At 47.2% G+C, this 15,395-nt stretch overlaps 1 protein-coding gene and 1 pseudogene across 2 annotated transcripts in view; both read right to left on the bottom strand.

The window, feature by feature from the left end:
- The window catches only part of FRMPD4 (FERM and PDZ domain containing 4), a 539,182-nt gene that overhangs the window by 76,338 nt on the left and 447,449 nt on the right, over positions 1-15,395 (bottom strand). For both annotated transcript variants that reach the window (XM_004758833.3, XM_045089289.1), the window contains exon 4: positions 11,758-11,860. In XM_004758833.3, coding sequence (XP_004758890.1) covers positions 11,758-11,860 — 103 coding nt within the window. The remainder of the gene's footprint in view (positions 1-11,757; positions 11,861-15,395) is intronic.
- LOC123394728 lies at positions 15,167-15,376 on the bottom strand (annotated as a pseudogene).

The raw sequence follows: 15,395 nt of genomic DNA, 5'->3' as shown, positions 1-15,395 counted from the left end.
CTGGTGGGAGACATATTCTTAGTTGTGTCTGGGAAGAGCTACCTTCTTGCCCTGGTCATGCGAGGGTCCTGGAGATGTCACTCGGCTCTCACCATTCAGGATGGGTGCTCTGGTGCCAATCCACATAGCCACCAGAGACGGGTCTGCTCAGGGTTCAAGGGCTCCCCAGACACCAAGTGACGGATGGAGTAAGGGATAGTACATACCATAGATGGACACAGGACTGACTTCCTGGCTTCATCAAGTATTTCTCAACTGACCTTGAGCAAATCATGGAATCCCGCTAGCAGAGCTTCGAGCCCAGCAGACACTCAGCATGAGTTGAACCCTGTTTTCTTAACTAGAAAGGAGTCTGATTACTCCCAGTCCCAGAGAAGTGCTAGGATTTGGTGTGTGGGGCCCAGAGGTGGGGTTAATAAGTGGTGGTGGCTTCACGTTTTCTTGTTTGAAAAACTGGGGTTCAAGGACCTCTTTCAGTGGTTTTCGTTTGCTTGAAAAAACAAGAGAGCCAGAGTGGCAAGGGAGTACAAAATCTCTCCTTGCATCTTACTTGTGCAAAGAATCCTTTTCTGCCTGAGATTTACAAGCCAATACATTTTTTATAGATCCTATTTATAACAAAAATTCACGGTCTCACCATTTAGTTTATGAACATAGGGTCTCTGCTACCACGCCATCTGGACTCCCAGCAGGGAGAGGGTGGCTTTTGATGACTGCTGCCTCCCTGCTCCGCGCTCTGTTGCCTGGGAACAGGGATAGGACTTGCCTCATTACCTCTCCTCCTCTCTTCCTAACCATTTCGTGTATATTTCCCCATCTTTGGACATTCCCACTCATTGGGGAACCATTCACCTGCGGGAATTGGAAATGACACCCTCTTGAGAGAAAGGGGAGAGGTGTCTACTACTGATCATAGCATGTTTAAGGTGGCCATGATTTCATAACTCTTACCTCCAGTGGTCTTCAATGGGGCAAGGACATCCCCAGTCATTGGGGAGCACCACCAGGGTTTAGTGGATGAGGCACCAGATGTCAAATGTCCTTCCATTCAAGGACAGACCTTGACAATGAAGAACGGTTTCACACACAAGGATTACGATCCTCCCTCACCAACTTTTGGGGCTGCGACATGCCCAGCTTGACAGGGCTGGTTGGGAGCTACTGGGGAAGAACACCGATCTTCTCTGTCCCCCACACAGTTCGATCTCACACTCCTGTGCTCGGCATCTTCATGACCTGGGGGCATGGGAAGATTACACAGCACCAATGCCGATTCAGTCAGGAAGGGAGAAGGTTTACCTGTCGGCTCACATGTAAGCAACGCATGTCTGGCACAAATAAAACCTTTAAAAAGCCACACTGTGTTTTCTTAGAGAAAAGAGAAGTTTAATGTCCACTGGCGGGCATCTTCAGTATGGGCATAAATGTAACTCTGGTCATGCTGAGTATGGGGTCTGACACCACCCTGAGGCCACGGGAAAGTTTAATTCCAGAATGGTAACTTGAACCACTTACTGAATACCCCACTTCTAATCTATGAGCAGAGGCCAAGGTGATGCGAAGAGGCTGAGACCAGTGAAGTCAGGAAAAGTGAGGTAGACAGAGATAGGACTATGAGCTGAGCTGGGGAAGTATGCGGGTGTTTGGAACACGGGTGTCCAGACTAAAATCAACATGTATGCAAAGGCATGAGACAAACCAGGGACCTGCTTCGGACACGACTGCTGAAAAGCTTAACAACTTGTTTAGATTTGATCAAAGGAATAATGAAACGGATTGTATTTAATCATGTAAAAGGCAGCTCCACATTAAATCCCCTTACAGAGGACTTCCTGGAAGCATTGACTTCTATTCAATTTTGTACTGGGCCCTCCACTAGCACGAAGGCTAGCCTCAATGAATAAAAGATGATCTGTGCCGAAAGTGGCCGAGTGCTCCACAAACCAGTTTCACCTATCACACCCAGCTCCCCGCATGGGGACAGTCACCCATGTGGCTGACTTCCTACCAAAGCGAGGGGAGTGTAAGCGCTGTATACCCCCAACCCCTTCCTTCCAGGCCTGGTCTGGCCAACCCTCCCATGGACCCTTCCAAACTCTTTCCTCTCTGCCATATGACAAGGACAAAGCCAAGCAGCATGCTGAAGATGGCAGTCACAGACCAGGTGGGGTCAGGGTTGGTCCCTGGATTTCAGCCCCGCCCCACGGGAAGGGGAGCTGTCCACCAATCAGGAGCACTCATTATGGACTTATGTCATTTACAAATCCCCATTGTGACCTAAGCGTGCTATGGTTTGGGTTTTGTTACAGCAGCCAGTGTTCTCCTAATCCGGGTCCTTGTCACTAAGAAATACAGACTCATGACAGAGACCAGCAAGTTCAAAGATATGGCTAACCTTGGGTGGTATAGATTATAATAAAATCTCTGTACATTTCAGCGGCTCAAGATATGGGAGTAATTAACATTGGGGGATGACTGGAGAGGATAAGGGAAAGCAATACAGAAATCTGTGATGTTTATCTGTTTGCTTGTTTTGTTTTTGTTTTTGTTTTTGTTTTTGCCATGACTCCTCTTTCCAAAAAAGGATTTTAGGTTGCCACAGAGTTCATCATATTGGTGTTATCTTTACTATTTTTGCTAGCAAAACAACAACAACAACAAAAACACCCAGCACCCTCTGCTTTATTGCTCTGCCTCTCTGGTCCCCTTATCTTCAGAATAGATCTCAAAGTTTCATTGGTTTAAGTCAGGGGCCAGTAGACAACAGCCTCGGGGCTAAATTTGTCCTTCTCTGTTTCTGTAAACAAAGTTTTACTGGAACCCAGCCACACTCATTTGTTTACATATTATTTATGGCTGCTTCTGTGCTACAATGGTAGAAAAGGGTTGTTGTGACAGCGACCATATGGCCCACAAAGCCTAAAATATGTACAACCTGGTCTTTTGCAGAAAACGCTTACCGACCCCTGGTTCAGGTCGTTCCTAACCTAGTCATAACCTCAGCAGGGCACACGCCAAGAGCTCCCAGATCTGCCCACACCCCCTTCACCCATATGACATGACACTGAATCCCTCTTGTTCCAGCCACCACCTCATTGCCCTGCTGCACACCTGTGTGAAGCCCGAGTCAAGTTCACTGATCAACACTGCTGGGTTCTAGCACTCTAGGGCTGAGCCTTGGCTAGCTCTGCCAACAAACCCTGGCGGCCTTCTGGGCTTTTTCATCATTCCTCAAGTTTTCTTCATCCTAAAAGACTAAATTTCTAAACAAAACAAAACAAAAAACAAAACTCAATTTCTGCTAAGGTTCCTCTCTTTGGTTTTGACGGCATATCTGGATTGGGATCCAATCTCTGGCTCGGCAGTTCCATGAGCATTAATGACAACATGTGACACAACAACTTGCCTGATTAGAAGTCACCAAGTGCTCTCGCAATACGTGATGTCGTTCTGGCTTAACTAGCTCTCACGACTGTATGAGATAGATCTCCATTTTATGGCTCAAGAGACAGGCTTATGTAAATAAAGTCCTTGCCCAACGTCGGACACAGTGAATCCATTTCGGGGACTGGTCAGATGATGGGGAGACAGCAAATCTTAGGGCACTTAGAAGAGTACCAAACTGGGGGTGCCTGTGAAAGAGCACACATTGTCCCCCTCTTTTCAGAAGCTTATCCTCCAGGAAGATCCCATTGGGAACCCCCAAATAGGCTGGTAGAATGAAACAGTACAATGACCTGTACATTTTCTTGTAGTCAGAACCCTGGGAAGGTGACAAGACCCTGAAGGAAATGAGCCCTAGAGAGAAGTCCATGTCCCAATATGGCACAGGAGGGGCAAGTGTACCCAAGATGGCGGACAAGTGGCTGAGGAAGTGCTGACAGCAGTGAACAAGGGACGCCATAGTAGCTCCCAGCCAAGGTGAATGACCGCAGACAGTCCAGATGGGCACAAAGGTATCTCAGCAAATTCTAGTAAGATGGAAGATACAGGCTAGGCAGATCTGCTTTGCTTCCCCCAAGCCTCCTCCTGTTCAAGCAACCCGCCCGATGGAGACGCAGCACTGTGGAAAATGGGAAAACTGACCATACCCTAGGATAGGAACTAGGAATAATTTGGATTGTTATATACAATAGATAAATAATGGTACAATTCTGGGGAGCCAGGCTGGCTGAATTGGGAGAGCATGTGACTCCTGATCTCAGGATTGTGAGTTTAAGTCCTGTGTTGGGCATAGAGATTACTTAAAAAAAAAAATGGGCTTCTTGGCCATCTGAGCATGTGGCCTGAGATTCTTGCCCACCCACTATGTTGGCTGTAGAGATAGGTTCAGGTGTTAAGCTCCTGAGACCTTCTATTAAAATCTCTAGGAAACGGGGCTTCTATTTGGTCCTGGGTACGTTCTGACCGCAGGTTCACTGGGATGTGTTTTTTGTTTGTTTGTTTGTTTTTGTCTTTTCAGCTACTTCTAGAAAGGTTGTGGAATAATTTATCTCAAAGATCAATAGAACATAGCATAGGGCCAATAATCATCTTCTATCATTTTTCCTTCAGGTAGATAAGATGTGAAGACGTTCAGTAGTGTCAACCATAGGAAATCACTGAAAATACACCCTAGTTGAAAACTTGTTCCTTATTCTTCAATCTCCGACATTCATTCACCATCCATGAGTTGCAAAAAATGATACAGAGTAATGGAGAGATCTAGTGAGAGACGAGGAGATGCTCATCAACAAGATCTAAGGCACGCTGCAATAATGCAGATGAAATCACTTTTCTTATTAATTCTCATTATAATCCTTATGAACTATGGACTCAAATCGCTTTTTCTACTTTGTCCTTATTAGAAGGTTTTCCCACACATCCCATTTTCTAGAATCACTGACCTCTCTCCCCCCCAGGCTCTGTAATTTGCAAATGCCAGGAAATGTGTGCACTGCAAGTGTGTATTTGGTGAGTCTACAATGTGCTGCGTCAGCATACCGAGGGGCTGTTCTTTCCTGTTTTCACTGAAATTGCTTGCCAGTCTTCCTCTAATAAGGCCTTATTATATCCTACATCATCATGCATATTTTATATGCCTGAGGCTCGTGGCTGCTCTCTGCTTTGTTATTTCACTAAGCAGCATCATGATGCATCTAAGCCGAGCTGAAACGAGACAGGAAGGTGACCCTCCATACAGATTCCTTTGCAGACACCGTGCCCGTGGAACATGATCTGATTTGACTTTCTATTATAATTTTGGCGAGGAGAGCCTGATCAAAACACAGAGGGGCCGAGATCTGATCTTGTAGATGGGTCCCTTCTAAATGGTTTCTTGCCGTCAAGCTCTGGCCAATCTCCCACCGAGGGCAGCGAGGAGGTACTCCTGAGTACTTCCTGCAAAAATCCAAGCAGAGCCTTGGCAAACCTGGGGTAGGAGACGGGCTCTGTGCATATAATTCAAGAACGGAGGTGCTCAGACCCACGATCTCAGGGCCAAATGCAGCTCCGTTGTTGGATGGGCCCACCAAGTGAGTACTTGGTAACTAGACTTGGCCCTGTGTGAACCGACAGGTCCTGGTAATTCCTACTGGCTTCTTCCACCCCCACTGCATGCCTCCCTACTTGCCCTGAGCAACTGCTTTAACTTCTTTAAGCCTCCTCTTCCAGGCTATAATAGGGGTACAAGAAACAATACTTGCTCCTAGGGCTGTCGCAAGAAATATGAGCTGAACAGGCAAAGCACGGTCACTAAGGAGGCAGACTGCGTTTCCACTCCACCACTGACTAGCTAAGGAACTTGCGCACATTCCTAATCTTTCTGCACTTTGGGTTCCCCATCTGTAAATCAGAGGTTACCCCTGGACCCAGGAACCATCGTGAGGACTGAATCAGTTAATATACTAAATGTACACGGGACAGGGTACATAGTGAGCACAGTGCGAGTATTATCTGGTCTGAATACTAAGGAATGAAAGAGTTTAGCATACGATAAGGACTTGCTCCATGTTAATTCTCTTAGTTGGGATGCGACCAATTACATTTTCTTTTTCTCTCCTGAGAGTCAAAAATGTTACCCTTAACTGAGTTACACACAAAGCTCTGGCTTTGACTGTGGACGTGAGTTGGCTCACTCGTTGTACTAGCGTCCTGGTTGTAATTGTTGGGATGATCATCCTGGCCTTAGAAACAAATGTGGACATCACCTGGCATGTTTTTATACATCTTAGTTACTTAGGCAAAAGGAATGTCGCTAAAAATTCGTGTTTGTCCTTCGTGAATTAAAGTGATGATGCGTCACTTTCAGTCTATTCGTATTCATAGTCTAGTTACTTATCGGGAAGAAGCCTAATGCTCCCCGGAAAAGCTGTCCAGTCACAGGACATTAGTACAGAAGGGATGACGTGTCTGATAGATGCGGACAATCTTCTCTAGATGTGGCTGGAGCTCTGGCACAGCTCATTAATTAGATCAGCAGGCATCATCAGACTAGGCCGTGTGAGGAGACAGATGGAGGGATGGTCAGCTGCCCCACTGCAGGGGAAGGGAGAAGGGGAACTAGTTTCCAGTTTGACCCTCGTGCCTTCTCATCATGGGGTGGGCTGCCCTCGGCTTTCACTGCCCTGATAGGAAGGGGTAAGACTGAACTGCTCACACGCCTGGCTCTTCATGTTGCCTTCTGATGGCGACAAAGGGAAAGGATGGGAGCCCACACCTTCAGAATATGCTGCCAGGGCTCTAAAACCGGGACTGGCATGCGGGGATGGGGGCCGAGAAACATTCTGACACTACAGGCAAAACTGTGTGTGCCCGTGGATGCTTCTGGTTGGAGGCGCAGGTCCACGCTATTCATCCAATTCTCAGATGGGTCCTGACTCCCCAAAGACAAATGCCTCCAGTCCAAGCCAAGCCAGGAGCTCTGTTGCTGCCTTAAAGGGGTGACAGCAGGAAGGCAGGACCAAACTTTGATGTCACGGTTTAGGACGACCATGCGGGCAATGGATATTTCTCTCTCTGCAGATGGGAAAGTAAGTGTTCATCAGGAGGGTCTGGGGTTTCTGGGGACGAACTAAGATGTATTTGATAAGCCTTTCTCCAGCCATGAACCTGCTCTTCCACTCAGGGTTCACAGCTACACATTGCCACCTTCATTACACTCTTCTACATCCCCATCCAACCTCGTCAAACATTCCCTCCAAACGCTACCCTCCGCTGCGGCCTTGCAACACTCATAAACACAGGGAAATTAGCTGGACGTCTCCTCCTGAAGGGCAAGAATGATGTCTTTGGTATTTATACATGGCCAGCACCCGCCCCATCATCTGCTACCTAGTTAATGCTCAGTAATCGTTTGTTGAAGTCAAACGAGTTGAGTTGGGTTGGCTAGCCTTGAGGGATGGGGCATGATTCATGATGTCTACAAGCAATTATACTCCTTAGTTTTCAAAAATAAAATTTTGGAAATTGTTTCAAGTTAATTTGTCTAATTATGAAAAGCCAGGGGAAATTATCCACGGCTACTTCTAAAGAAGAAAGATGCGGTAATTTGCAAAGGGCAAGAATGCTGCAAAGATTTTGCTCTTCGGCCGCTATAAAGTATGAGACCGAGTTAAGAACTTAGAAAACTGAAATGAACAGAACTCGTCTAATTTCAGCACAGCAATTATAGCTCTATCTGAGGACACGTGAAAAAAACCCAAATGTGGTTACTATAGTAGTAAATTGGTCTCTAAGAAACTCCTTCATTTTCTCTAGAAAAATAAATAATTTTCTATCATAGAGCAACCAAATGATAAGAAAAATAACCCACAAAGAAACATAAATGTATCTGGAAAGAAGAAAAAGAAGAAGAAGAAGAAAAAAGATCTGCAAGCAAATGCCGCGATGGGAGAAAAATGAACAAAACAAGACGAAACCATCTAGACGAGTGGTGATACCAATTTTTAAAGAGCGAATTTTACAGGGTTATTAAAATGATGAGTGTTTTTCGGAATTTCCTTAGTGGCAAAGAAAATGGGGTATTTTATTAAAGAGAGAGGGAATTTATCTTGTGTAAGACACAAACATTAAAACACGTATCGGCTGAGAAGCCCAGGGATGATGTTCCGCGAGCCCCGTTTTTAAAGATTTGCACACATATGGCAGACAGATGACTAAGCTGATGGAAAGGCACGGGGAAGATTTTTCTAATACTTGAACTCTTTCATTAGTGAGAAATGCGTTATTTCCGAATTCTGGTTTAATGAGTTGGAAGGTATCAGCCACAATAGGAACTCGGCGACCGACTGCATCTCATCTCCGTGAACCTACCGTATTATTATTGCACGAGGCTTTCTCTGGTTAAAAGATAGCACCTTGTTACTTTCATGCAGATAAATGAATCGCACGGAGATGAAGGAGCAACCTTGAGGGTTGTGGGACACGTTCATCATCTCCATGGCATCCATGGCCAATGTGTTTTTCTCACTAGCAGTATCCCTTCGAATCTGACAAAACTCCCCCAAGGGTTCGATGTGGGGTCTTGTCTGTCTCGAGGAGGTGCATCCTGAAGAGACAGCACTAGCCATGGTGGCAAAGGACCATCAGCTCCCCGAGGGCTGGGCGCTGTCTCATCCCTCTCGGTGTCTGGTGCCTTCGCTCTGTGTCCCGTGTACACAGTAGCTGCCTGATCAAACACGGGTCTCCTGAGAGGTGGACCCCTTAGCTGACATTCATGCTTGCAGAACTTGAACTGAAGGAGGGGCTGGGGGAAACCATGGCAATGGGGAGCTTTCACAAAGCGCTCTCCAGAGCCCACCCACTCACTCAATGCACGGTCACTGAGCACTACGTGCCCGGCTTTGGAACAGGTCATGGGGACACAGAAGGGGATGACACAGACAGGGTCTCTTCTCTCATGGGATGTAGGATCCAGGTCACCTGTTTCCACCACATCCAGCTGCATTCTGTATTTAAACCATGTCCTTGTCACACAGCAGTGGGACACCCATGAAGAGACTAAGATCACACTCCAAAGGGAGTTGCAAACAAGTGAGACCCCCCCAGAACTTTCTAGAAAGAGGCACCATGGGATCTGCTACTGCCAGCCAGTACCGCCTCCTCCCCTTTCCTCCTCCAGCCCAGGTAAGGAGTTGAAAGCGGGACTTTTGGTGTTGTCAGAAGGGCCGAGATCCAGGGAGAGGTGACTTCTTGTCCTCTGTGACGGGGTCAAGCAGACAACTTGAAGGGTAGCTGTTCTTGCTGGTGCCAGGCCCCCGTGCATGTGGGGTGGCTCCTCAGGATGTGTCCCTTCCTGCCTTCAGAGACTTCATGGGTGAGCTTCAGGGGATAGCCAGCTTCTAGGGACCAAGGCCACCAAGAGAACTGACAGCCAGTGCCAGTCAGAGGAGCAGCCCCCACTTACCAAGGGGTGCTCTGACTGCAGGCAGTTGGGCGAGAAGACCTCGGCTCTCACCGATTGCCCTCCGACCTCTGACTCCAGGGTTTGGCCTTGACAGGGGAATGGGAGTTTAGGCACCTGAAGTATTTAATAATGTTTGAAAAGCATACATGCTTTCCATTTCAAACACAACCTCGTGATCAAGTATGCAGGCATGTTGGAGGGATCAGAAGCGAAAATGCCATTAGTTCCTTTACTCTCTCCTGCTAGAGGGACCGACAAAATTTTCCTCTCAAGGGCCAGATGGGTGTAAGTCACAAGTATCCAGCTCTGCTACCGCAGGGAGAAAACCCTCTGAGACGACGCATAGAATGGTGGCGTGCGACTGTTGGCATGTTATTTATGGACTCTGGAAACTTGCATTTCACATGGAATGCATGTGTCACAAAATAGTCTTCTTGTATTTTTTCCCCAGCCATTTAAAAATGGTCCAAACCATTCTTAGCTCATGGGCTGTGCGGAGACAGGTGGCAGGCTGGATGGGGACCGCGAGCTGTCGTTCATTTAGTCAACACAACTACGCTGGGCCCTGGTACACAGAAAGTTCTTTAGAGACTTTGTGTAAGGTGAGGCCATTTCCTCCCAAACGCGTTAGTGCAGAAGGAAACGGTGTTTTGGAAAACCTCTCTCACGATGCCCCGTTAGGACTGCTGGGAGCTGATCCCACTTTCAGACCCTGGCTGCCGTGTCCCGGTCCTGCAGCGAGCCGGCCAGTCCCAGCACAGCCACACAGCCGTCTCCGATATCCTACTATCCTCCGGGGACACAGGGCAACAGAGCTGATTACGGAAGGGTGTGCCCAGGGGGGTACAAAAGAAGCCCGTGGCCTGCCATCAGGCCTGAACAAGACACTCCAGGATGCAGGCCTACATAAGGCTTGGAGCTCGCCTGGACGACACCTGTCCCCGCTGACAAGCACAAGCATCTCAAGAGACAAGTGGCTCCAAATGACAACACTGCAGCTCTCTCCCTGGGGCTTGACAATACAGAGTCACCCCCAGATTCTTGCATTCCTGGCCCCCAGGAAAATTGGAGGTGTTGCCAGGTCTCACTCCTGATGCAAGGTGGAGTCTAACATGAACCTCAGTGCCTGTTCACAAGGAGGAACCCTTGAGAGATGTGGACGCCCCTTGCAGACTTGGCCAGCCAGTTGCAAAGGCTCTATGCCCCTGGTCTACACGGAAAAGTAGGGTGGCCAACCCTTCTAGAACTGTGAGGGTGCCCAGGAGGCGGGCCTTGCTGAGCTCAAACTGGAAATGTTGCTCACCCTAAAAGTAAGCGGCCTCTATTTCTATTCCTCTGTCTTCTTACCCCTCTCCCAGTACTTCCAAGGACTGACAGGACCCTCCAGTGCTTCTCTGTGAAGCAGAAGCTGCAGAACTTGGGAAAGAAACTTTCTCTGGAAAACCCCAGAGATGCTCCACTTAATGCCTTTTCAAAGTACGGATGTACATTTTGTAACGAAAGAGCATCAAGGTTAGAAGATCCCCTTTTCAGTTTAAAATGTTCTGAGAGCTTTAGCTTCTGCTTCAATATTGTTTGGAAAAAAAGATCGGTTTGTAAAAGACAAGTGTCACACACCCATCATCCCTTAACACTCCCGGAGCACACGCGGATCTGCTCAGACAATAGACATGGTTACATTTCTAACTTCTAATGACCCCTCTTTGCCCCGAGTACGCTGTGGAGAGGAAGTCCAGTGGGCTTCAAGGATCTCTTGACCAATATTTTAACATCATATAAAACAGATTTTCTGGTGCTCCACTAAGACTATCATACAACGAATTATTTACATCAATGATCAAGCTAAGCCAATACACTAAAAGCACATTTTTAAACTGTCACAGCTTTGACCTAACTATCCTTTTGCTTCAGTTGATACTTTCACAATTCAGTAATGAATCAGTCAAGTATGAAAAAATCAGTGAACTCTATGTTTCCATATCCATGGGATTATATAAAATTACTCTTCACTTATATGGAATTTGGGCATTGCGTTTTGACCTCCTCAATTAGGCAATATCTATGGGTCAGTAAGGCTGGAAGAGGGAAAAATGCAACCTTTGGATATAGCAATGAAAGTAGGAGTGAAAGAACACTCCAGCTGAAGCATAGGCACTTTGGCAGTTAATAGAGAATGGGCGATTGGGTGTTCGGTGCTTAGGGGGCATGCGTTTTTAGGTTAGAGGTCAGTGTCGCCAGCACCGTCAAGGTGAACACGTGGGCTCGTGTTACTGCCCTTCACTGGCTCACAGGAATTCCTCCACAGGACGAGGTCTCAGAGCTGCGTATCAGCCCTCGCAGCAGAACAGGGCCCAGGGGAGGGAGTCACGCACCTGACCAGGTCGATGACCCGCTCCCTCGGCGCAGCGCTGACCGGCTCATCGTTAATCATTACAATCTGATCTCCAGGGATCAGCTTGCCTTCGGAGGGGCCACCTGGAGACAGAGGAGAGCAAAGCGCAGGTGAGAAGACCATCGCCGATCCATCCGTGTCACCCTCGCCCCGTCACCACTCATCATCAGCACCTGGTGCTGTCCGCCGAAACAAAACCCAACCCTGGTGGCACGTTATTAGAGAGACCTGGGGAGGGGTGCCTGGCCGGTTTGGTCGATGGAGCACGTGAATCTTGGTCTCAGGGTCATGAGATCAAGGTCCATGTTGGGAGTAGAGCTTATTTAAAAAGAGAGAGAGAAAGAATGAACTGGGGAGTTCTGGATAAACTCCAGAGGCTCAGGCTACACCCTGGCCGATTAAATCAGAATCGTTGGAGGTGGGAAGCAGGCACTGGCATTTCTCTAGAACGTTCCTGGCAGGTTTGAGACACAGCGGCCTAGGAAAACTGCACACTTGAACGGACACGCGCAAGCCTGGGGACCGTGGAACCCCGCAGGCTGATTCCGTAGATTTGGAGGAGCGATGGGGAGGTAACGCGCTTCTCACCAGCTCCCAAGGGCTCCAGACGCTGCTGGTCAACTGAGTATACTGGTGTGGAAGCCCCGAAAAGAAGGTGTTGCCCCAAAGGGATGGCCACCCAGCTGTGCAGACGGCCTGCGGCCAAAGCACCGGGGCACACAGGGGCCTGAACAAAGTTGCGTTTACTTACTCAGCCCAACTAGGGAGGCCCCATACTGTCGGCAGTGGGGAGGCAGCAAGCCCGTGAGGAAGGACTGACAGGCTGGGGCCTGTGTTCTATGCTTCTGGGGAGGCTCAAGAAGTGCGGTCACCTTCGTGATTCTTGTCTGAAAGGTGGGGGCAAGGAGGCAGAGCTAAAGCTGAAATTGTTCAGGAAGCAGCAGACAGTCGTGCCAGCTGGGGCGTGAGGTCGTTGGGTCCCTTCCGTGGCTGGGACCGTGGCAGGGACCGAGCCTGGGTGCGTGTGCCCATGCTCGCACGAGATGACAGAGGACTCTTGTGTTTGTCTTGGTCCATCGTAGTCGTTTCCATTGGTTTTTGCAAGGAGGCAGGGAGCTAATATTTGCTGAGCATTTATTACATACCAGGCAAGGGCCTAGCTGCCTTGCCTAGAATCCCAATGACACTTACAATCCCTTCCATAGAATGAGAGGCCCCAGGCTCACACAGGTGGAAGAAATGGCTTAAAGGATAGAACCCGGTTGCAGCTCAGGTCTGTGGACTCGGTCAAGTTCAGGGTGACCAGCATCTCTTTTGAGCTTGCTCCTATAATTGAAAAACTGGTCACTGCCAGGTCTCCTGACAGATAAACTTAAAGCCACAACTGCATAAAGCATACATCAGTATCAAATAAAACCTATAAATGAATATTTCAACTACCTCCATGTCTAATGTAATTACCTCCCAAATATTGATAGGGTACTATAATTTTCATTTTACTTCCAGGTCTGTCACTAGGTCATAGGTGCAGCTGAAAGATGATCTCTCAAATATTACTGCGATGACTTTATTCAGTAATTGAAATGAGCACTTCATAGCCAGAGACGGGATCTCAAAGGAATTCAGATGCTTCCCACCCACCCAGACACTTGGCATATGTGTCACTGAAGCTGGAGCATAAATGAATCTTCTTTCTGGGTAGTAGAAAAGTAGGGAAAACCTTAATATTTCCTCATATCGTGATAAAAAAATATTCATTTCAAGACGTGGGAACTGAGAATTCAGTGTTTGCACACATAAGAAATTCTGAAAATCACTTAAGAGAGTTTATAGAACCATTGGATTATCTGCAAACATTTGCTCAAATTCAGTCCAACAAATGGTTAGAAATCAGATGCTGATCAAATACTGAAAAATGTTCACAGGGATTGGCTGACGGACGTTAACTACTTTCCTGCGAAAACCACTTGCCGATTAATAGGCCATACTTTTACATCTGACCCAGGCTTTTTGGCCAAATGGAAATATTCTCATTTAATCAAGCAACTTAAACAAGAATTTCTGAGGGAAGCAAGACACAACTCCTTTCAGAGAACTGTTTCGTGCCCCATACTCTGAAGGCTGGGGTGTCTGGTACAGAAAATCTAGTCAGGCCACAGAAATCATCGGAGACTTCAGCAGAGTCATTTTGATGAAAGCCACAATTTATTGGACCATTATTTTCACACCTCAAAATGATCGGAAATGGTCATCTTTGATCTGTTTCACTTTTGTCCACTGTTCTCAAGATTGTCGAAAATGAGGTGTCGGTGTTTGAGTCAGGAGAGTCACGGGCGAAGAAGAAGAAGTTAAAGGAACGATGAAGCAACACAGGAAAACCTAGAACAACACTCAGATCTCCTGCCTGCTCTGGGGAGGACTCCTCTTTAAGAGAATCTCAGAATCAGAGATGTTAGTGTCCCTCTATCAGAAAGCAGCAGCTCAATGTCACCCCACTCAGGAAAGGGTGTGTGCACACACACCTAGCCTACATTATATAGCTCATACATATGACATATAATGTACACACCCTCATACACAGACTTGTCTCCTCTACATACACAATAATGGTTCGCCCTGGGGGCGCCTGGGTGGCTCAGTTGTTAAGTCTGCCTTTGGCTCAGGTCATGATCCCAGGGTCCTGGGATCGAGCCCCACATCGGGCTCCTGCTCAGCGGGAAGCCTGTTTCTCCCTCTCCCACTTCCTGTGCTTGTGTTCTCTCTCACACGGTCTCTTTCTCTTTCTCTAATAAATAAATAAAAATCTTTAAAAAAAAAAATGGCTCGCCCTGAGTAGTAGGAGCTCAGGTGATTCTGTTTTTTTAACTTTCTCCTCTATATGATCTATATTGTATGTTTTTCATAATGCGGGTGTATTATTTTGTTATCACAGTAGGCGACAAATCTCTTTCATTTTAGTAATACAATTCTCAGCCGCGTCAAGCTCAACAATGCCATACAGAGAATTGAGGTAGGACCTACAGCTAAGAAAAGAGGAAGCTTGGCAAACAGGAACAGGTTGCGTGGTGAGTCAGTGGTGGGAGAGAAAAGGAAGCCGATTCTTCCCTGTACGAGTCTGTAAGGTGGTTGACTGTGGTCACAGGGCTTACCCTGGACTATATGATGTCAAAAAAATGAAAAATGCAATCAACTTTTGAGACATCTACTACGCACTAGATGCCTTTCATTCTCCTTAACTGGCAGACTCAGTAGCCCAAATATTTTAGAGTTTAGTAATAATAACAATAAATATATTTGAAATGAGAAGGAGGTACCTGGCGCTCTTTTATGTATTTATTTACTTTCTGAGCTTTTAAAATTTTAATACAGTTCCAATCAGTGTACCGGCTTCATTTTGGCTTCTTCACTGCCAAACCTGGGGATAGGGACAGTGTCACGTGGCTGCCTTCTCTTTGTCTGGGATGACCAGGGTATAAAGGTTTCTGCTGCACTGGACTTTGAACTTCACATGATCCTTATTTTTCTTGATCTTGACAGGTTTAGAATCCTTTTCCCTGCCTAAGAGCAAAGTCCCCGATTCCTTCAATTTCATGAGGCATGGCGACCAGGGACGCAGGG

The sequence above is a fragment of the Mustela putorius genome, unplaced genomic scaffold (assembly GCF_011764305.1).
Source record: "Mustela putorius furo isolate JIRA1106 unplaced genomic scaffold, ASM1176430v1.1 tig00003836_pilon_pilon_pilon, whole genome shotgun sequence".
In the NCBI taxonomy this organism is placed as follows: Eukaryota; Metazoa; Chordata; class Mammalia; order Carnivora; family Mustelidae; genus Mustela; species Mustela putorius.
This window is presented reverse-complemented; position numbering and strand designations above follow the sequence as displayed.